The following is a 22,087-nucleotide window of genomic DNA, read 5'->3' as shown; positions in this document are numbered from 1 at the left end:
AGTTCTGTAAACCTGCAATGTGCAGGAGGAACTTGCTTCTGAGAATCAGCCCTTGCAGGGTAAAGTCTTCCTAGGAGCAGCTCGTCCCCCAGAGATGTGAGGACAAGCACGTGCCCATAGGGACGGTGACAGCCCAGCTGCACTGCGGCCATGGCAGCTGCAAGCAGCCAGCAAGGACTTCATGCGCTTACTGCATGAAGCATTTTTACCCTGAGAGCCGCTCAGCCATGTGTCACCGAGCTGCAAGGCAGAGTGACTTTGCACCTTCCAAAAATAACAATGGTGGGGGAGAATCATGGCTTAAGGGGGGGGTCCATGCATGTGCTCACCCCAGGAAGGTGCCAGCTAAGTCTGTGCACGCCGAGGATTTACGTCCATTTCTCAGTCAGAACTTAAATTGGCTGGTAACCAGGTGAGAATATTTCCTTACACGTGGAAGCTTCTTAAGAGCCATTTCTTGCCGCCAGCTGCTCACTAACCTCACAAACTCGCCAGAAGCTGGAGTCCCTGTCGGCTCTGGTCCCTGCACCTTCCTTGGCCCAGCCAGCGCTGCTCAGCTCCAGTGCCTTGGCAGGGCTTGTCCCAGCTTCCTGAGCTGCTGGTGGTTCCGGCACCGTGTTCTGCTGTCAGGGTGTTCCCTTTCAGCCCCAAGGAGTGGGCAGAACCCCGCTCATGTTCGCCCAGGCGGGGTTCCCATTGCAGGAAGGGCAGCACCCCAAAAACCGCACCACCGCTTTCGTGTCCCGTGGCTGCTGGTGCAGCTCAGAGCCTGGAGATCATCCCAGCCTCCCAGTCTGGTGGTGTTATTTCCTTGCCTCGTATCGCTATTACTCAGAAAAAGCTGATTCACATATTTTTCCAAGGAAAATGATAACAAGGCTCTCTTGGTGAGCTGCAGTCCCCTGTGCTTTCCTTAAGGGCAGAAGAGGGGCTGAAGGCGAGGAGCAGAACCGGGCACGGCGTAAGGCTCCGTGCAGGCATTTGCAGCTCCCCACTGCCTTCTGGTGGCAAAAATGCATCCACCTCGCCCATCTCCTTCCCTCCGAGGCCAGCATTTCGGCAGGGCGAGCGGTAGGGGCTCAGCCTCGCACCACCCTGGCGTCACCTCCCTGCAGAGCGTCACTCAAATTCCCCGTGGTTTCGGCCCCAAAAGGCTCCATTCCGTGCCAGAAAACAGGGTGGAGAATGACAGCCCCTGTGTTCCCAAGGGTCCTGCTCTGCCTCCAGGGATGCAACACGTCCCCGACATGGTGAGCGCCGTGCCACGGTGCGTTCCTTCGGGCAGGAGCAACGAGAGGGTTTCCAGCCTGGGTTGCCGGGAGCAAAGCAGCCAGGAGTGAAGGCTTTATAGGATTTGCTGCTGCTTTTGTGTGTGATATTAGTCTCCTAGGGAAGGGTAAGCTGCTGCGTCTGCAGGTGGTCCCTGCCTGCCTGTCCTCTGACAGCTGCAAGGAGCAAAGTGAACTTGCGTGCGGTGGAGGCCTCAGCGGGTCTCACCTTATGGTCTGTCTGCATTTTCTGCAGGGATACGCTGCATTTTCTTGCATTGCTCTGGCTGACAAAAAAGAGATAACCTTAAGGTGCTGTATGCATTGCCTCCCTGATTTCCTCCGGTCCTCTAGTTTGCATCAGTCTGTGCTCTTAGACCTGTGTGTAGAAAGCATCTGGTGACAGGAAAAAGGCCACATTGTGCAGACCTCCGTGCGCTCCCTGGCAGAGGCTCCCTGGGCCTCCCAAGAGGAGCAGCACCCGCTCAGGCCCACACGACGCTCGCATGAGGGCTGTGAGTGCCCATGGGGGCTCCCAGCGTAGGCCCGAGGTGTCCCTGAATGAGTTGGCCAAGGTCACAAGGGTGACTTTGTGTTGGCACCAAACGTTTCTGTCCGTCCGGGCTCAGGCCAAGGAAATGGCGGAGCCTTTCCTCCAGGTTTAGGCCTGAGGCGGAGCCTTTCCTCCAGGTTTACCTACAGGGTTTGGGTCTTGCTGCCGCTGCCGTTTAAATGATGGGGGAATGAAAAAAATGATGCTTACTGGTATGTCAGAAATCAAAGAGCCTCTTTTAAAGCAGAGCGTGTGAACAAAGATGTAAGTGAGGGCCTGGGGTCCACCAGATCTCTGCTGGTTCGAGGAAGCAGAGCGGTGAGAATGGCCCTGGGGGTGTCCTCTCCTCACAGTCCTTTGCTGTCCTCCCGCGAGGGGAACAGCCCCTGCCTTCAGCAAAGCACATTCAGAAGCTGGCAATTGTTAAAAAATCCTAAATGTAACATGGCTGTTCTGATATCATTTCAGGGAAAAGGGTGAGTCATGGATTTAAAAGCAGCACGGTAGCGGTGTGCATCGAAACAAACACTGTAGTATTCTCTGCAGACTTAGAAGACGCAGAAGCTCTCTCACATAGAAACCCATGAGAGTGTGGAGGTGGGGATTTATTTCAGAACTGGCTAGCTATTATAAAAGCAAACAGAAATTGGAGAGTGAGAGGCCTCCTTCGGTGCATTGGCTGATAGGGAAATGAAGACAGTCTGGAGGCAGTCAGAAGATGTCTGCTTGGCACAAGGCTGCGAGAGATGGTTAAGGTTACGCGAGTGAACCATGACAACCTCTGCTCTCTTTTTCAAGTGAAGTAGCTTGGAGTTAGATCTTATCACTCAAGACTTGAATTAATCATGGGCTGAGTATTATAACTGAAAGAAATAGATCAGATTATAAAGGCAAGCTGCTACTAAGCTCAATGGAAGCTAAAGAATGAGGAGGAATGAAGAGAGAGGTCTGATTAAGACTGTATTAAAAATATTAGCTATGCCTCAGGGAATGGTGCTGTTCTCAAACAGATTCCAGCATCAGAAGTACAGTGGTTTAGTTTTCCACAAGAAACCAGGCTAGGTAAGAGCTTGAATTCTTTCAGAGCATGTTAGCCATGCCAGGAGGAATAGACTTGCAGCTGACCTGCCTCCCTTGCTGCCTTCTTAGAAACTGTGGATTATAACAATCAGTTTATGTCAGATAAACTCACTCTTTTGGTTTTGCATTTCCAGTTTATTCCTTTTACTTAATCTAAATGTTTTCTCTGTTAGGCTCTCCTTTTTTGCAAGCATCTATGTGTGGAACTTGAATCAGTTACTGACTTTCTAAAAACACATCCTTGGCTTCCTTTGTTATCTTGGGACATTTCAGTATAACACTTTGTCCCATGAACAGGTCCACTTTTAATCTGTCCGTCAGCTCAGTGACAAGGGTCCTTCCTCTTGTTCAACCCCGATCCAAGTTAGAAGCAGGCTGAGCTGCAGGCTTTCTGCTATCCTAGATAGCTTCTCAGTGGAGTTTTTACTTTTTTTTCTGATAGTATTTTACAAGGCAGCAAAGAAAAACAAATAGATCCTCCTTACTTTTTGAATGTAAGGATGTAGATGTGACGCAAACTCAGCAAAATCTCTGTAGTAAATGAAGGCTTTTTCTGTTTTCTTATTTTTCAACTGATTGCTAAATCAGCGTCTGTTTTACAGATCTTCATAGATTTTTATATATACATGTACATATATGTGAAAAATCTGTATCTGTATGTATAATGAAAAATCTATACATAATAAAAACATAGGTAATAAAAACCTATATGTATATATATGAATAAGAAACCCTGTATTTAGAGTTAAGAAGGTCTCTAGTAAATCAAATGTTAAATACTAAAAGGGTTGATCATTAGAGGACTTTGGGAGGAATTTGAACTCATTTTCAAAAGAGTTCAAATGAAAAAATAAGTGTTCTGCAGATAACAGCTGTCCATGTTAATCTATTGTAGACATTTAACCTCATATAAATTAGAGGAGGGGATTTTCCTATTTGCTTTAGTAAAAACCCAAACAGTGGTCCCCTGATAAGTCCTGTACCAACAGACTGGACTGTATATTCTTGAGCAGCCACTTCCTTCTTTGGCAGAAGTTAAAAATTATGCAAAGTAGTAGTGTCCTAATAAAACTTCCAACAAAACCCCCTTGAACTAAGGATAACTCTGTCAGGACCTTATTGGCGGGTTGACATCCATCCTGTTATTCATCAGACAAAATACAAGACTTTTCCTTGCAGCATTATCTGTTGGCATTTCTTCATGTGACAGGTGACCGGTCCTTAAAGCGAGCGTGCAGTAAGTGCCCTTGCCAGTGAGCATCCACGTTCTGCTCTGGGCACACACCCTGTGGAAAGGCAACTCTGACTGATAGCTGTTTTGGGAGGAACGAGCTGATTTTAGGCAAAGCTGCCCAACCACGGCCAACGGGTTTGTGCGCTGTGATTTACTGGTCCAGCTCTCCAAAAAGCAGACGAGAGCCTGGCCTCCTACGGCTTCTCCAAATGGAGGCTCACACTGAAGTCTCCATTCTCTCGCCCACTTGCAGTGCTCAGGAGGGATTTTTACCTTTACGTGGTGGGCTGCAGCCAGTCCCAGAAGCTCTCTGGTTGCTTCATGATGGCTCTCACTTGTAGCCCTGCCTGCAATGGGAAGTCTGGCAGGCAGCCAGCCACACGCAGCAGACAATCACTGGGTTGGGGATGACGGTGAATTAAAATCCTATTTGGTTGCCTTTGCCCAGGCGATGTCCTTATAGCATTGGATTATGTTAGCATCTGAGCATAATAAGCAGTCATACAGGTTAATGTTCATTCTTTTCCACGGTACGTGGCTTAGTGAAAGATCTTTAAAATAGATTGTGAGAAACCATTGCTCCTCTTGGGCAATTTCAGGAATGTGAGATTGAGTTCCCTTAAATCCCTTTCTTGTATAATCTACTTTTCTTTTTAATTTCTAGTGCTGTTATTCCTGCTGCCAAGAGCTTAGTTGTCACACAGGTACCGGAAACCTTTTCCCTGCTCAGATGGCAGGGCAAATTATTCTTTGGTATTTGCAGAACTACAGCAACAGCCAAAACTTTAAGAGGTGTATTGAGGATGAGAAGATCAAGACAGTGAATAAAGCAAGCAAGCTGTTACATGTAATCACTAAACTGTACGGGACACAGCATCAGCTGGGGTCTGTGCAGACCAGACTGCGATGTGAAACTGTGATGAGCAGTGGTAACGCCAGAACTTTCCAGAACAAAAGTCCAAGCTCCTGTGTGCTGTGTTCAGCTCCATGCCAGACCCAGAAGAAAGCGCAGAGGTCTCGGAGGGGGTGGCCGGGAGGGCGCAGGGCCGGGCGCTCTGCTTCTGCCACTGCCCTGCCTGCCCAGGCCCCGCAGTGCTGGGACAAAGGCTGTGCACACCACGCCAGGGAACTGGAAGCAGGGGGATGCTTCTTGTGTGAGAGCAACAGGAAATCTTCAAATTACTGGGTGCTGTTTCCTTTTCCTTTCCCCCAGTAGAGCTGCAGGGTGCGGCTGTGGTCAGGAGCTTGAGGAACTGCCCTCTTGTCAGAGCGGTGAGACACCGTCCGTCCATCCCACGCTCAGGTGCAGCAAGGTGGATAGCCCTCAGCAGCACCACTGTCACTGCCGTTCAGCCTCCCAGTGGTTAAAAGCAAGGGTGTGCGGGCAAGTTTGGTATTTAGCGCTGCTTCTGGTCGCTCTACTCTTTTACACAATTGCATCGTGCGGCCATTTCACACCCTAAAAATAAACCCAGCTGTTTTTAAAGCTATTCTTTCGTCCCCGTGTGTGATCTGTCACTGCTGAGGGACAGCTTCTGGCCTTTTGTGAAAGCTCCCTGTGCCTGACATGCTTGTCAGCAGCTTCTAAGGCCTCCGGGAAGAGCACGATCTCCTCGCTTACAGCCAGCGCCCCGCAGCTAGAGGGGACAACGTGGCTCGAAGGTGGGACCAGCCAGCACTGGAAGGAAGAGCGATGTCCTGGTTGGTCTCTGGCACCTCCTGGGATTGCCCCTGCCCAGCTTTGCAAGGTCACCTCGGCCTTCTCAGCAGGCTCAGCCGAACAAAGGCAACAAGAAGTCACAGCTGGTAGCCAGAACCTCGGCCCCTCCCGGCTTGCCTCTTGCCCTCGTGACGTTTGACTGCTGCCGGCTCCCTGGTCCTGCGCCAGCGGCATTCATGGACAGTGGCTGGGTTCAGATTCTCCCTTGGGAGTGGGGAAGGGACGGCACCCGCATTCCTCAGGCCCGGCAGTTTGGGCAGCCCAGGCTGGTGTCCCCCCAGGGGACATCGCTCAGTGCATCTCGGCAGGGCACGACAGCAACAGAGTTCAAAGGACGACGGTCCGAGCGATGCCCTCCTGCCATCTGCAGCACCTTTCTTTCTGGGAAACACCCATCCATCCCACCCACGTCACACCTCCACTGCCCCCAGGAACTCCTCCTTCCCCCTGCGGGACAGGATTTGGTGTGAAAAGCCCCCGTAAGGGCACAGCGACTGCTGCCCTCCTGGTGGCCGCGTCCCAGCATCGCCTCCCCAGTCTGGGCAAACTCCCCTGGCTCTTTCCCCATGCCTGGCAAGCCTGGGTCCTCTCCGCTGCAGGAAACCCATCAGGAACGCCAGCTCCTTCCTAAAGAGCACCTCCATAGAGCTGCCCTCGCTCAGCCCCTCACCGCTCCCCCGGCTCCATCTCGAGACCGGGCAGAGCTGCCAGCACTCCCTTCCTGGCTCAAATGGGACAGGGCAGCGAGAGAGCTCTGCTTCTTCACCCCTGTAATTCAGGAAAGGCAAGCCGCCCTCCACCGCCGCTTTATACCCTTTGATGCATTTTTATGTGGCTTTAGCCTTGTCATTTTTTTTTTCCACATCATTATAGGATAACCGTAAGTGTGTGTTAACATCAGAGCTGCCAAAGATACTTGAAAGGCTTGTTTGTCCCTCCGCAAGGCAAAATCATCCCCCTTCCTGCCATATGCACTTATCAAGCCAGAAATTCATTCTTGCTCGCTCTGGCCAGAAGCACAGTTGCCTTTTTGGTGTTGTTCTTTTTTTATTTATGTGCTATTTCTGACATTCTGCTGAAAAGGGAGTAGGAAAATTGGCAAAACACACGGAAAGGAGTTGCTTGTTCCATGTGACAATAATATAAGACAAGGCAGGACAAGAGAGGGGTTGAACTTGCATGTTTTAATCGTTTTAACAGCTGTTGGCTGTAGAAGAGGGGTTATTATTCATCTGAATGTATCGATGCTTTTGATGATGAGTTAAGCAAGGGGAGCATTTTGGCACTGCTTTTATACTAACATGCCCTCCAGACAGATTTAATATGCGCATAGATAAAAGGTCACCAGATTTCTTTAGAAGAAAGCTTAAAAAAATGCCTCCCAATTATCCCTGACTGAATGAGTATCATACACTTATTTACATAGTTTCCCAAAGGCTTTAAAAGGAGGCTTCCCATCATCGCTGCTGAAGCATTTTATTTCTCCTGAGATGAAAACCACTGCCAGTAGGGCCAAAGGTTGAAGCAGCCCATAGAAGATCGCTTTGGCCCTTAAAAATTCTATGATAACCGATCATTTGAGAACGCTTGTGTGACCTCTTTGATATGGCACAGACCCAGAAATGTTGGGAATTAGAACCGAAATCAGTCCAGCTCAACGGGATAACGTGCTTCTCCAATACCTACCCGGTTCGTACACCGAGCGACACTTCGCAGGATGTCAGCCTGAACGTCGCTGGCAAAACCAACCGTCTGCCGCCTTCCTTTGTGAAAAGAGGAGCCTCTGTACAGCTCCGCATTTTAGGAAGCTGATTCTTGCCACTTCTTGCAAAGTTTTCAAGGTTATTGCAAAATGCCAGGCCCTGGACGCATGTCAAAACGCCCAGAAGGTCTGAGCCAGCCTGCACCTTCCCGGGAGCCCTGGTGGGAAGGGCAGAGCAGAAATTGGCTGCAGCTGTCCCCGTTTCTTAGGAATGGCAAAGCTTGGCCAAAGCCGTGCTAACAAGCGATGAAATAATGAATTGCTGTCTTCTTGCCATTTTTTTCTTCTTGCCTGCCCTTCCTTTTACAGCTGCAAAATCCAAGAACTCAAAAGGAAGTCTCAACACATGTCGATCTGAGACAATGGAAGCTCCCCGCAGCCGCGGGAGCACAGGAAGGCGTTTTTGCCCCCTCTGCTGTCCCAGCCCAAGGGAGGGGTTAGCTGAGCAGCCCGAGGTGCTCGGGGCTCTTCTCTGATTCTTTAGAATCAAAAAAATCTTCTATTTCTGCGTGGCTTTGAATTCTTTTGAACTAAAAAAATCCACCTTTTTTAATTACCCCCCTCTTTAATTTATTTTTTTTTTTTGGTCTCTCTGGCTTTTAATTCTTTTGAACCAGAAATTCCCTTTTTCTGCGTGGCTGTTGGAAAGACACTAGCTGCTCCCGCATGCAGTTCCGCTGTCACAGGTTTGGATGTGCTCAGTGGCTGCAGAAGAATTAGAAACGAAAGGAAGCACGAGTGCCAACGGGGTTAGAAGATACCTCTATATTTTTAGGATACGTTTGAAAGGACGAGGAGCCTCAATGCTTCGCAGCTGAAGGGTAAGTTGCTCAGAAGGAAAATGTTTCTTTTTCTGCTAACAGAGCTCTTGGCCTCTTGCAGGCTCATGAAATACATTTCCAGGGGATTTTGCTGCGTGTAACATCTCTGAACTCTGTGCTCCCTTTTCCTTGCCCCCCTGCTGCTGGGGAGCAGTAGGTACTGCACACTGTGCCGCTGCTGTGCGCTCCCCCAGGCCTTTCGTGCTGCTTGCTTTTCCTCCCAGGATGATTTATAATCCAGATCAGCATGGCAATACAGCTTGCAGAGCAGCCCGACGGTGTTAATCAGGAGGCAGAAAGGATTAATGGCTACAGGAAGAGGTGGCAAAAGCAACACGAGCTCCCGTGGGCTCAGAGAAATGCCTCCAGCGATGACTCAGGGGGAGGTGTGATGACTTCGGACCACGCTCACGTACACACAGCCTGGGGAGCAGTGGGGAGCAGCGCGCAGCCAGGGGAGAGTGGGAAGAGAGGGGCAGCGTTTCTTTAGCTCCCACCCCAAAAATCCATGCCCGGCCTGGACCTGGGACTGCGGGACTTGTCTTTGGTTAGGAGGAAATTTGGCCGTGCCAGCCTCGGAGGATGAGGTCTTGCAATACGCTCATTCCAGTGTCATCGCAGGCGGCTGGTGACAGCGGTGACATCCCGTCCCGTCCCCTTCCCCTTTTGACCCACGCAGCCCCTGGATGTGGTGGCAGTGCCAGCAACCCGCAGTCCCCTCGTTGGATGGCATTTAGTGCGGGAGGAAGGTGCTCGTTCTGGCTCCTGGCAAGCACCGAGTGAGGATGGAAAATACAGAGAGTTCTGGTGGTGACAAAGAGGGGAGAGATAAATACGATGGCCCGCAGGAGGTAAAGGCAGCTTGAAAAGTCATGTTTCTGTGCGAGGGAGGAGGGGAGACAATTCTCTGCTTATTTATTCATTCATGTTTCTACTGACCTTTGATATATTTAGACTATATTAGATGATACTAGAAATATTTTGTTTCTAATGATGATCTGGGGAGCGGGAGTGCTCTGTGTGGTTCTTCACAACTTCTTCTGGCCACTTCTTTACACACGTCTGACTCAGGTCATGCTGCACTGTCGTCTGACCGAGGTGTACGCACAGATCTTTTTGTTCGGTTGTTGTGCTTTGTGTTTTCTTTTGCTAGCAGGCTGTAATCAGCCAGGCGCTGAGGGAAAAACCAACTGCACTGAGTGCGGAGAGACCTTTGCCCCTTCTGAGCTGACGTGGGAAAATCCTTCATTTTTCTGACAGCTAAGCTAGAGGAAACAAAACACCATGCCCCTCGTATTTCTAAACAGTTGCTGGAATGGAAAAGCATCAGTCCTCATATGAAACAATTAATCTTACAGCTGATGCTTGAAAAATGGTGATGTCTGCCGTTGGTATTTGGAGAAATAAGTTGGGACACGTTGTAGCCTCTTTGAGTCTTTAGCCCTTAGAGGGAGGCGAAAAGCCAGCCCCGCTTTGTTGTTTCTTAGAAGGTCCATCGAGGGCACCGGCCTACAACGTAATTCTCTTGCATAAGTCTGATCTTGTTTTCTGTAATAACAAAGTTTAATGATCGCTTTGTCCTAAACCACGTTCCCTGAGCCAAAGGGAAATTCTCCGAATGACGAAGAGGAAGGAGACAAAGCCAGGGCTCGGCAGCGTGGCTGTGCCAGCACGGTGCTGATGGACAGGAACCGGCCGAGCGGGCTGCTCCAGGCACACACATGTGAAAACATCGCTCTCTTCTTGCTATATCCTGATGGACTGTGCAGGTTTTTACCCCCACAGATCTCTCACTGATGTGTTTCACGAGAGCTATTTTGGCTGAGGACTGAGCGGGAGGCTTAAATGCCCCGCTCCCGGCCTTCCCAGCACAAGGGTGGGCTCTGAAACCCTTGGTGTCTGACTGTCATGCGGGTCTCACCCCAGCAGATCTGTGTCTGCTGTGCTTGTTCCCGTCCTGTCCAGCAGCTGCAGCGGGTTCTTGGTGCGGGGGCTTTATTCGGCTCCATACCTGTGCCACGAGCGGTACCCGATGCATGCCCAGGAGCTGCTGCCTGGGGTGCTGCGTGCCACGAGGCGCTGAGGTTCCCGACGTGTCAGCTCAAGTGGGGGCTACGGCTTCGTGTGCTGCATCAGCAGGAGGGAAGCGCCTTGGCTTGCGTTAGGAGAGCTTCTAAACCAGATATACCAGGGGAAGAACCAGCTGGGCTGCTGGGATCTGTCCCCCACCCCCCCTTCCCCTCTCTTATCTCTCCCATAAGCTTTCTGCTGGATTTCTCACTTCCTCATCTCAGATTCCTGGAAGAGGGAGGGTGGGAACGGAAATTCTCCGTTAGAACTTTCTCCACCACTTTACACTTCTACTGTGCGTAGATAACGGGGGAACCAGAGAGCTCCTGGTTTTAAGCGCTGCCTACAAATCTCTCTGTTCGATTAGAGCCAGCCTGTGCTGCCAGCCGCCACCGCCGACCACCACATCAGCAAGGACTGAACCTGGACAGAGGAGCTCCTGCTCAGGAAATCAGGTTTTCTAGCCTGGGAGAATCAATATGTTGGATCAGATCCATCTGCTGGCTGCCGTGACAGTTCTGGGAGTCCTGGAACAAGGTAGGGAGCATTGTATACCCATGTCCAAATACCTGCTGGGTCAATCTACTGTGCCTCCACCAACTTCCTTTCACTTCCATACCGTGCTTCTGCTGTCACGCTGCCACTTAGCTGCTTTTCAGAGTTTGGTGTAGAACATAGACGTAGCATAACCCTACTTGTTCACGTTGTGTGACAATTTAGCATCTGGGTGGCTTAATCAGCTCCCTCCTTGGCAATTTAGAAAAAAAAGTAAATGTCTAGGAAAAAAAATGGCAGCAACAATGTGTTCTGAACTGCATAACTATTTGTACAGATAATAGATGATATGTTAATCGTGTGAGAGAGAAACCAGATACCCACTGGTTGTACATGACTGCATACTCCTTGCTTCACTGTTGCACTGTCTCATTCCCTTTTTCTTGTCTGAAATATGTCTGGGATTTTCAGCTGGCTTTGCTCTCCAGGGCTGCAAGGTCAGGGGGAGGCTGCAGGACTTCTGCCTTTACCTCTGACAGTCTCCTGGCCACCGAGCCCACTCAGATGACTGACTCGTGCTACTTTTCTCTCCTTTACTGCAGCCTACTTCTTCCTCCAGGTGATCTATGCCAGGCGGAAGTTTGGTGTTTCTCCTCCAAATATCTCAGGCCCACCTGAATTTGAGAGGATCTTTCGAGCACAGTAAGAAATGCCTCTTATAAGGTGCTTTCTAGACCTCATGTCTGACGGCACTGCCCTTCCCCTGCTTTGCCCTTACGTTCTCAGGGATGCCCTGCAGCACTGCAGCAGGTACCCGCTTCCCCCGGGTCCAGTTAACGGATGTAAGAGTCAGAGTCGGGACTTTGTTGGCTCGTAAGTCCTAAACACAACAACCACTGCTGATAGAAACCACAGAGGAATTTGTGCTGTAGAGCAAAGGCAAAGTCTCTGGTGCCTGAGCCTTAGGCTGTTTTTCATCAAGTAGTGTCAAAGCCTCAGGCAGCTTCACCACTGCTCTGAACCCCCCTCGCTGGGACATACGAGCTCCCAGAGAGCTCTCAGTGGGGCTGCGAGGGGAATTGCCCAAATACAGACAGTCCAAACGGCCAAGTGCTCCCTCCTGCTCCCATGCTGCGATGGCCTTGTCTGCATATGATGCACGTTGTCCTGGACATGCACACAGCCGGCTGGGACAGACCTTGGTTGTGGCTTCTGGGCTTTCACGGCAGGATTTAAGCTGCAGTACTGGGGTGGTGGTGAGACAGTTGTTCCCAGAGCCTTTCTGTGCATGGTCAGACCTGGGCACCTTTTAGTTCCCTGCAAACAGGCACTGGCCTGGCGACCCAGATCCTCCCACTCTGCTTAACTTCTGTGAATAAAGGTAGGACAGGAACTGCAGGGAAAGGTACAAGCCTGGTGGCTTTTATGGAGACACCGTCTCTAAGATGCAATAGCCTACAGCATCCAGAAACTGCTAGGGAAACCAAAAAAGGAAGATCTTCCTCCTTTCCCATGTTTATGACTGTCCTATTTTCCTCTAGGGTGAACTCCTCCGAGTATTTTCCCATCTTTGTGGCACTTCTGTGGCAGGCTGGACTCTTCTTCCATCAAGGTGAGAATTGCCTGTTACCTGCTTGGATGCTGGGTCAGCAGTGCTGGCTCAGTCCTCAGGTCCTGCTCGCTTTCTGAACAATTAATTAGGCGGTAATCCTGTCTCTGCTGGGACTGTGGAGCCAGAGGACACACGGCCTCTATTCCTCCCCTGTGGGCTATCTGCTGGGTCCAAAGTAGCTCTAAAAAGCCTGTGGAGATGGTCACTGTGATCTTTCTCACGTGCAGGTCTGGCTGCAGCCTTGGGTCTGCTCTATCTCTACTCCCGCTACTGCTACTTTATGGGATACAGGGCATCGTCCTCGGAAAGGTAAACACCTCCCACCAGCCTCCAGCAAGCAGTGACCCCCCGGGGAACACAGCGTGCTTCGGGAAAGCGCAGGAGCTCAGCACTCCCCGGGGCTGCTTTGGGGTCAGCCCTGCCACAGCCCTGGGCACAGCGTGGGCACGGGAACGGGGCTGGCACCAGACATGGGTGCGGGGTGAGGCTGGGGCTGCCTGAACCCCTGTGGGTGGGTGTGCTTGCACGCTCCCTCCAGGTAGGAGCAGGGGCAGGGAGAACCTAGGGCTGCCTTTCCGAAGCCCCCTTCAGGAGCAGGGCCGATCCCACACGAGGGCAGTGATGCTCGGTCTCTCCTTCCTCCCAGGCTCGCCCCCATCTACTTTAGCACTGGGGTTCTCTGGATCCTTGTGGCAGCGTCGGCCCTGGGCCTCCTGCATTTCTTCCTCTCTCACTACACGGGGCTGAACGTCCTCCAGCTGCTCGCAGCGTGACGCCCCGTCCCTCATCCGTGTCCTCACCTCCGTGTCCCTCTGCCTTGCACTCCTGGTAGCGGATGGCTTGCACCGAGTACAGCCCTTGGTGGCAAATCCACCCTCACCTGAACTTTAAACACCTCCCTCCCTGCTGCCCCGTGCTGGCAGGAACTACGGAGCTATTCCAGAGGTATTTTTCCCCACGTGCTCTTTGCGCCAATTGCTCTGTATCTGGCAACTCTGTCATGACCGATGCCGAAACAACAATGCCCTGAAAAAAGGAGAATTTTAGGAAAACAGGACACAGAAAAGTGAGCTCGTCTCAGCCCCAGCTTCCCAGCCAGGGCAAATGCCAAGACGTTCCCATTCTCCCTGCGGGTACATCCAGCCCAGGCATCACTGCGGGGTCAGTGCCAGCTTTCCGGAGCCCACACCTAGGAAAGGCATTTGTCTGGAACCACCTGTGGGCTGGGGCAGGGCGAGGGGTGAGGGATAAAGAGGAGCGGCCGTAAACACGCCGATGGCTGTGCTATGCGACGGTCTGCTCCGAGCAGCTTGCAAGGCAGCAGAGCCAGAGGGAGATGGAGCGGACTCACAACCACTGCTGCACGTGTAACTTTGAGTATCGCTGAGCAACAACGTGCGCGGGAGCTACTGCCAATACAAAGGCGCTGAGCTTGCTGTGCTGCGCTCCTTGTGGGGCTGTGTGTGGCACAGGACAAAAGCTGTGTGTTTTGAGCTCAAGGCTACTGCCTCAGTTTCCCTGCAGGAGGGGTGCCAGTAGTGAGAAGACAATTTTCAGTGGTGCAGAGCCCCCGAGCTTGGGTCTGAGGTGCCCAGAAGTGAATATTCAGCCCTGCTGAGCGCTTTGGCCGGTGCTGGGGTCTCCCTCTGGGCTCAGCCCCCTGTGAGGGGGAGGGCTGGGTTTCCACAGGTGCTCAGCATTGGAAGCACTGAGCCTTTTGCCTCTCAGTCCCCCCGTGTTAGCAGCACAGCTTAGAAAACACCAGAAGTGCTCTGAGCCCTCGTCACGGGGAATTCTCATCAAGCCCAGGGAACAAAAACAACTCCGTTAGTGTGCTGACAGCTCAAACAGGTTTTAAAGGCTGCCATCCTCCCCTCCCTCCCCTAGTGACAGACATATCTTATACTGTAAGAACATGAGGTGTTTTTTTTCTGGAAGGGATGAACTTTTCACATTGCTTCATTTCCTTCCCTGCACTTTAATTGGCTTGTCCAGCAAAGCTCCCGCTCCGTTTCCCTTTTCAGACTCTCCTGCCTTGGATCAGAGCACACACTGCACGGGAAGGCTTAAATTCAAAGAGAAATAACTGTACAGCACTCATCTGTGCAGAGTTTTCAGCACAGCGGGGCCCCATCCTCACAGGAGCCCGGGATGTCAGCAATGTAAAAAGACAGAGTAACTTTTTCTAGCGGCGTTGGCAAAACCCTTTGGCAAAAGCAGAGGGATGTTTTACCCTGGCTGTGCCTTAGGGAGGTACAGACGCATCACCTGCCCCGCTGAGATTTTACGTAGCCATCCCATCAATGCCTCCCACCACCTCCTGATGCATTTTCTCTCCTCACCCCTTCACCAGCACCACCGGCACCTCGCGGCCAGCCTGCGTGCTCCAGGCATTGGGTTCCTGCCTCCCCCCAAACCCCATCCGTCTGAGGCCAAGTTGCTTCGCGCACCACCTCCATCTCCCACCCCACAACCCATTTCCCAACCCCACAGCACCAGCTTGGGGCCACTGCCCACCTCAGGCCCACTGGCCTGGGTAAATATTTAACCCTGCCACAGAAAAGAAGCCCAGGGCACCGTCCCTTGGAAACAGCCATCGGGGTGCCGCAGGTGCCCCCCCCCCCCCGCCCATGGGTGCTGCCACGGCTCAGCTCCTTCAGACCAGGGAATGGGGGAATGGTCTGCTCCAACAACCCGGAGGCCTGGCCCCGAGGGGGGTCCCCTGAATTCCCGGGGGTCCCCCGGAGGTGCCGGGAGCCGAGGCCGGGCCGGGGGCTCCGAGGCTCGGCCGCACGCGGGGCCGCTCTGGGCGGGCGTTGGGCACCAGGGGGCGCCGGTGCCACGCGGGGCCGGGGCCGGGCCTGGCCCTGGTGTTAGGGGTAGTGGGGGGGGGTCGTGCAGCCTCGCGGAAATCTCCTCGAGACACGTCTTATTAAAGCCCGAAGAGCCCCCTGAAAGTGCTTCAGAGATTTCTGGACTCCTTTCTGCTCCCCCCCCCCCGCTGCCAGGCCCGGCCTGGGGCACTTGGAAGCGAATCTGCTCGCGCACGGCCGCAGCCTCTGAGGCGAAGCAGCCAGCACAGCAAAGGAAACGTGGAGAAGGAGCGAGATCTTTTCTGTCTTGTAAGCAAGCCTCCCTCCCGGTGGGCCTTGTCGCCCCTGGGAGGTGGAAGCACGCAGATCTGCCCCACTGAAAGCCTCTGCCACCTGCTGCAGGGATCTCCATGCACATACACGCTGGGATTCCTGCACGTGTGCGGGAACCGAGGCTCCTGTAAGGCTTCCGTGCAGCAATAAAGAAGTTTGCAGCATATTATCTTGAAAACCTCAAGGGCACGCACGTGTACTTTCCTCCCCTTTGTGTGACGGCCTGTGCAGGATACGTGCACAGACAGGTCTGGTGTGCGGGTTTGCACGCAGCGCCTGGCACCCGAAATGCTGTGCCTGGACGAGGGGAGGAAACGCAGCCGAGCAGGAGGAAGAGCGACACGCTAAGGGCTTGCTGGGCCACAGGGAGCAGATCCTTGGCTTCCTGCAAGAAGCAGCACTAACTTTTTTCAGGGGGTGTTTGGGAGAGAAAGGGGCTGGGGGAGGAGGGTGCAGCTGGTGGCCCTGGCTTTGTGGCGCCGGCATGTCACCCAGGTTTCCATAGCACCAGCATCCATAACACGGGGCCGAGGGGAGGGAGAGAAGTAGGTCAGACTGGGCTAACAATACCCAGACGGGTCCATATCCACAGCTCAGGCTGATCCGGGAAAGGGGGTGAAGCAGAGGGGAAAAGGAGAGGGAAAACAACAACAAAAAAACGAAAACACAAAGCGTCCCTAGTTTGAACAGCGCGTTTCTTTCCTTCACGAAGAAAAAAAAAAAATAAAAAGGAAAACCATTTAAAGCCACCTTTGTGTATCAGTACTGAGAAACCAAGACTAGCACCCACCTCCTGCCCATCTGACAACAGACTACAAGGGAATTCAAATGCTAATTTGGAGCCAGACTGCTCAATGGGTCTTTATTTCCGCAGCAGCTCCAGCATCAGAGCTCCCAGGAGCCAGGCTGCTGAAGCAGGGAGGAAGCTCATCTCCAGACCAGTCCTGAAAGAAGCTTTCCTTCCCCTTCTCCTTTCCTGATTTAGTTATCGACTTGTCTTAGTTTTACTTGTTTACATCCAAGGGCAAGGAAAAGGAAAAGAAGTCACACTGGAGTTGTGCAACAAGAATAACCGCTGTAGTGACCCATTTTATGTGCTGAGCCTGCAGAGGCTGCACTATCAACATAACAGCATTTTGGTGTTTGCCTGTGTGCAGAATAATCGTTTTGAATTATGTATCGATCGATGCCAAAAGTGCAGAGAACACTCAGGTTCTGGGAGGCAAGAAGCAGAACCCTGCTGATCCGAGCGAACACACAGGCAGAGATATCTGCTGGGTGTGTAACAGCAAGATCAGAGGAAGGACTGCCTTGCTCGGGGAAACTGGGGGGTGTGCGTGCATGCAACAGCAGTGGTACATGGCCAGGAAAATCCACATGTAAAGGTTAAAATTTGCCTTGTCTTCATCAGCTTTGTACATCCCTGTAATTACCACTTGTAAGGCAGCACTGAGAATTCATCTTTCTCCTGGTGAGGACAGAGCCATAGTATACACAAGTTAGATGGGGCTTAACACACCCTTTTGTGAACGCTCTCCCTCCGAAGGAAAACTTGGAACGTTTGCTGCAGAGGTGTAGGGAACAGCACGACCCATTTCAGCCTCCACCGACACTGTGTCCTACTGCGTGTCCAGGGATTTCCAGGGTTTAAAACTAACAGTAAAAGTTAGGTCAGAAGAGCAAAAGTAGGGTCAGCTCTTGGGAAGACTCACGGAGCACTCCCGGGAGAATCGGAGAGGATCTGTGCCAGCGGCACGTGTGGCCTGTGCACCAGCTGCGTGGCTTGGGCGTTGCACCACTTGACAGGAGAAAGCTGGGTGACCCCCAGCAGCTAGGGCAAGGTTACCTGCAAGGGGTAGGAGTCAGGGATCATCACGTCAGCAAGTGTGAAAACGATGAGCTCCTGTGGTCACTGCTCCTGGGCTAAAACTGGCTCAATTTCAAGAGCACGAGTGGCTAGATCTAGGTCCAGCCTGAGCTCATCAACTGCAGTGAGTTTCTGATGGCTCCTCTGTCACGGCAGCCAGCAGCCCTGCCTGCTTTGGAAGCTGCCAGGGTACTGGGGCCTCGTGGGTCCTGGTGTCCCTGGGAATAACAAGAGCTCAGGCACTGTCTGCATGCTGGAACTGCAGCGTGCTCTCTGCCCTGATACAGATAACGCAGCTCTCTCTCCCGAGACTAGACTCAGTCACCCCCACTGTAAAGTATTTACAGTTTTACAGCTCATCCTCCTTCTGGGAGGGAATGAGGAAATGCAGGCCAGGCTTGTTGCAAGGGATGCAAATGGACACTTGCCCACCTCCCTCCTGGCGGGGCGCAACGCCGAAGTGCCAAAGAGCTGCAAATGTTCTGCCTGAGCCCAGAAGGAACCTTCTCAGAGATCAGCCTTATTAGCTCACGCAGCACTGCACGGCCAGATGGCTTTGGGATCAGAGCTGACTCATGCCCACCTCACTCAGAGGCAGGCAAAACACGCAGGTAGCTAAGGTGTGCTGGTAGAAGACACCTTCTGCTGTAAGGGCGTTCACAGCAAGGTAGCAGAAAGCGAGTAGTATTCTGCCAGCTGCCTTAGGTAGAGTGGTACAGGCCTGAGCAGAAAAGCATCAGATGTGAACGTTCAACTGAGCCACGAGTGGATGTGATCACAAAAGGAACAGAGCAGAGGCAATTCTTCCATTCCTGCAGTGACAAAGGATACTGAGCATAAGCTGTGCATAAGCTGGTAGTATAAAGGGGAGGGTGATAGATTCAAAAAGTACAGCAGTGGTCTCAGAGAGAAGGAGGGATGTGGGTATCTGCTTCAGCCTCTCCAATTGTTTTTTAGACAGGCTTGGCTTCTTAGTAAAATAGATGAGGAAAACTGGGAAACCTCTGTGGTAGACCACCGACCACCGTTTCCAAGGGAAGGACAGAAAAGGTGAAAAGGAAGAAAGTAGAGGTGAAGTGTAACTAAAAAGCCTCTTAATTTGCCCAAAGTAAAAGCGGCTAGATTAGCAAAGCTGTGAATTGGCAGAATTAGCAGGTCACAAATGTGTTATCTAATATGGTAGAACACACAGCATGCATATTTAATAGCATTGTTTAGCTTGTATTTGTCACGGCTGGAGGTTGCCATAGGTAGCAACAGAAAGATTAATAATTGAATTATAATTGAATTCTAAGGCTTGACTAGGCCACATAATACAGAGAAACCTACTAAGTTTTAATAGCATGAGACTTCCATGCATTCCCCATTTCAGACCTCAGGTGACAAGGCAAGTCAGCTGCTAGCAGTATTTGTTGAGAGATAATCAGGTTTGCAGATTAACCGTTAGATCCTGAATTATACATGCTTATATGCAAACGTAAGGAACATGCAACACATCTAGACAGCTGAGCTGTAGCCGACAGCTGAAGCTGAGACGTGAAGGATGAAGCTTATGATGGAAGCAGAAGAAGAAACGGAAAACATTAAACTAAGAAAGAAAGGTATGGAGCATAGAGCAGTTGTACCAGGATGATGGATAATGACTTCTGTCATCATTTCAGAGCAGGTATTTAAACTCTCATCACTGTTCTTTTTTCCCCTTAAATGTCAGATGCTGATCCATAATAGAACTATTGGCAATTACTTTTTGCTCTGCAATAGTATCTCTAAAGCCTAGTCAGAGATTAGCATCTGCGTCACTTCTAGAAATGCAGTGTGTCTCCATGTGCTTAGATGCCTATAAACTGCATGAACCACAGCTGTAGAGTTTCTCCATCGCTCTCTTGCCCAGGAAAGCAACTGAAGAAAGCCAACAGAGAGCAATTTATGACTAGTACCAAACATAAATGTCCAGAGTAGGTAGCAGGCTTCAAGAAAGAGTTTTACTTTGGTCCTTCAGTTTAGTTTAACACTTAAAATGTCTACTCGGCCTTCTGCATCTCTCTGCAGGTTGGACCAGAGCTGACACAGTCCTGGTGTGGGTTGCAAACTCCGTTCTCCATGAACTTCACTGGAGATGTTGCACAGGGGCTGTGTGATTTTCGTGCAGATCGTTCTCCAGCAGTTTTCTACCCAAGAGGCCACCTCTTTGCCCATTTTCTACCAGATGAACTACAAAACCCAGCATGCTGAGCTTGGCTTGGATTATGGCCCTCCCCTTGCTGATTTGTACGCAGCTATATTTATCTTCTGGGAACTTAACCGGGAAAATGAGAACAGCTCCTCTCCCCAGCAGTCAGGGCTGCAGGTATGCCTTCTGCCTTTGCAGGAACAGGCCAGTGAAATTCTGAAGTAGAACAAAAGCCACCTTAGTGGAAAACAATTACGCGAAGCTGAAGCTTGAGTTGCTGGCAGACATGCTGACGGATGTGCCACAGTTAGCTGTTATAGTTGGAGAAGGTGCAGGTGTCAAGCTGGCACCATAAAACAAACAAACAAAAAAATCCCACCTAGGTAAACAGATCATGATGGAGACCTAGAAGAGATTGTGGAAGCAAGACCTGGAAGTTTGCGTTCATAAAATACATACATAATTGTTTCCTTGCTTCAAGAAATCTAAGAAAACCCTGCATCAGATGTTTCTAGCAAGATTTTGGCCCCCTACCTAATGTTTTGCAAGAGCTCACATACTATGGGACTACCCTTACAAAAGCATTTACCAGATATAGCCTCTCAGGAAAAGGGCTGCTGGTGTTAAGAATGACTTCATTTGAACTGGTAATTGTTTTCATCCTTCAAACACCACATATACATTGGCTAATTATAACTCTTCTGATAACTGTTTAGGTCTTTGCTTGCCTGTCTGTATGTTCTGCTGTTCACACTTGCATTCTTCTCCTAGAAGTGGCTGTATCCAACATCCTGTTGGATGCGTCAGCTTCCAAGGCAGGCAAGTATTTTGCCTGTGTTTAATACCAATTACGTAGTTACAAGAAAGTCAAATGACGTTTCTAACAGTGGAAGAGTATGCGTGCGGCACAACTCCTGCCCAGTGCGAACACAGGAAAATTTCCATTTCCTAGGAGACCTCCAAGGAGAAAACTTAAGTCAGAATGCTGTTCTACTTCAATAAATAAAAGGTTGAGAAAGTATTGGGCAAACAAAGCTTTATTTATCACTGAAAATTAGAGTGCAAGAAATCAGGCAGCACTGCTCACTTCAAAGTTATGAAGTCATGTGGATCATGATGTGTAAACAACAGAGAACCAGTTTTCCTTCATTATTCAAATGCAGTAATGGAGACTAAAAAGACCAGAGCAATAGAATAACACTTAGTAAGTGTACCCCACTCTATGGTTATTAATATTCATTAAAGGAAGACAAAAATTATTAACTCAGTCAGAAATGCAAATGATTCAACAGGGATTAGCAAAGGGATTCACTTTATATTAACCACTCAGTCAGAAGCAAAGTTGTGAAGAGATGCCACACCTCCACAGTGCTAAGGTCACCGCTTATTTGTTCAATCATGCTGGCTCCTTTGCAGCTATTTAGCTCAAAGTTGTTTTAGCCAAGCATTCTTTGTGACAATACTTTGCAGAAAGAATTGGTCTGGTTAGGTGTAGGGCAAATGGACTGCAGGGGTCTCGGGGCATGTGAGAGAGCCCCCATTTGTATCTGTCAGGGCGTGTGGAATTTGTATCTCTGTCGGAGTGCGTGGAGATCTCAGGTTTGAGATCCAGAAATAAGCCTGCCTGCATTTACACCTAAACAGCCGAACAGCCCCTCTGAAAGCACAGCGCGGACATCTCGGCCTTGGCAGACTTTCAGCGTGCGCCGTCCCCATCGCCACCGTTGGCATTTCCACGCAAGGGCTCGCCAAAAACCGGCCTTTTCACGGCCTTCCCTCACAACCGGCCCCGGCCTTCCGGGCCCAGGCCGACGCCATCCCGGCGCCATGCCTCCCCCCCCCGCCACCCCCCGGCCAGCCCCCGGTTCCTCGCTCCCCGTCTCCCCCCCGGCGCGGCGGGAGGCGGAGCCCAGCGCCGTGAGGGCGCCGCCCGCAGCGAGCGAGCGAGGGAGGACTCGGGACGGGACGGGAGGTGTTTTGTGTTTGTGTGAGGGACAAAGCCGCCGCCATCTTTGTGCTCGTGCGGACAACGAGGCGGAGCGGGCCCGCGGGGGCCCCCCTCAGCGCCGTGAGGCGGGGCACGAAGCGCGCAGAGGCCGCAGCCCCCACCGCCGTCACCGCGGCGGCCATTACAAGACTGCCCCCCTCCCCTCGCCGCCCCCCCCCCCCCCGTCCGCCATTTTGTCCCCCCCCCCAGCAGGCGGCCGGCCCTGACTGGCTGCTTTCATTTGTCGCGCCGCTATTGGCTGGCGGGCGGCGGGGGGGACAGGCTCGCGCGGCGCGTGACGT

General features: G+C 51.5%; 1 protein-coding gene across 4 annotated transcripts; it reads left to right on the top strand.

Annotated features, from left to right (window-relative positions):
* The first annotated feature begins 7,531 nt into the window (after positions 1-7,531).
* LOC106032894 (leukotriene C4 synthase-like) lies at positions 7,532-21,563 on the top strand. 4 transcript variants are annotated; one of them, XM_048057323.2, is made up of 6 exons: positions 7,532-8,438; positions 10,876-11,045; positions 11,606-11,705; positions 12,545-12,615; positions 12,843-12,924; positions 14,640-21,563. In XM_048057323.2, the coding sequence occupies exons 2-6, from the start codon at positions 10,988-10,990 to the stop codon at positions 14,683-14,685; spliced, it is 357 nt and encodes a 118-aa protein (XP_047913280.1). In that variant the 5' UTR covers positions 7,532-8,438; positions 10,876-10,987; the 3' UTR covers positions 14,686-21,563. The 4 variants fall into 4 exon arrangements, with proteins under 4 accessions (XP_047913280.1, XP_047913279.1, XP_013031563.1 ...); XM_048057322.2 differs by lacking the exon at positions 14,640-21,563 and adding an exon at positions 13,262-14,051 and having other exon boundaries at positions 7,545-8,438; XM_013176109.3 differs by lacking the exons at positions 7,532-8,438; positions 14,640-21,563 and adding exons at positions 8,516-9,289; positions 13,262-14,051.
* The last annotated feature ends 524 nt before the right edge of the window (positions 21,564-22,087 follow it).

The sequence above is a fragment of the Anser cygnoides genome, chromosome 14, assembly GCF_040182565.1.
Source record: "Anser cygnoides isolate HZ-2024a breed goose chromosome 14, Taihu_goose_T2T_genome, whole genome shotgun sequence".
NCBI classification, from domain to species: domain Eukaryota; kingdom Metazoa; phylum Chordata; class Aves; order Anseriformes; family Anatidae; genus Anser; species Anser cygnoides.
This window is presented reverse-complemented; position numbering and strand designations above follow the sequence as displayed.

Coding starts and splice junctions, on each gene's coding strand:
- LOC106032894 (XM_048057322.2), top strand. CDS start 10,988: ATGTTGGATCAGATCCATCTGCTGGCTGCCGTGACAGTTCTGGGAGTC. Junction 11,046..11,605: donor TCTGGGAGTCCTGGAACAAG/GTAGGGAGCATT, acceptor CCTTTACTGCAG/CCTACTTCTTCCTCCAGGTG. Junction 12,925..13,261: donor AGGGCATCGTCCTCGGAAAG/GTAAACACCTCC, acceptor CCTTCCTCCCAG/GCTCGCCCCCATCTACTTTA.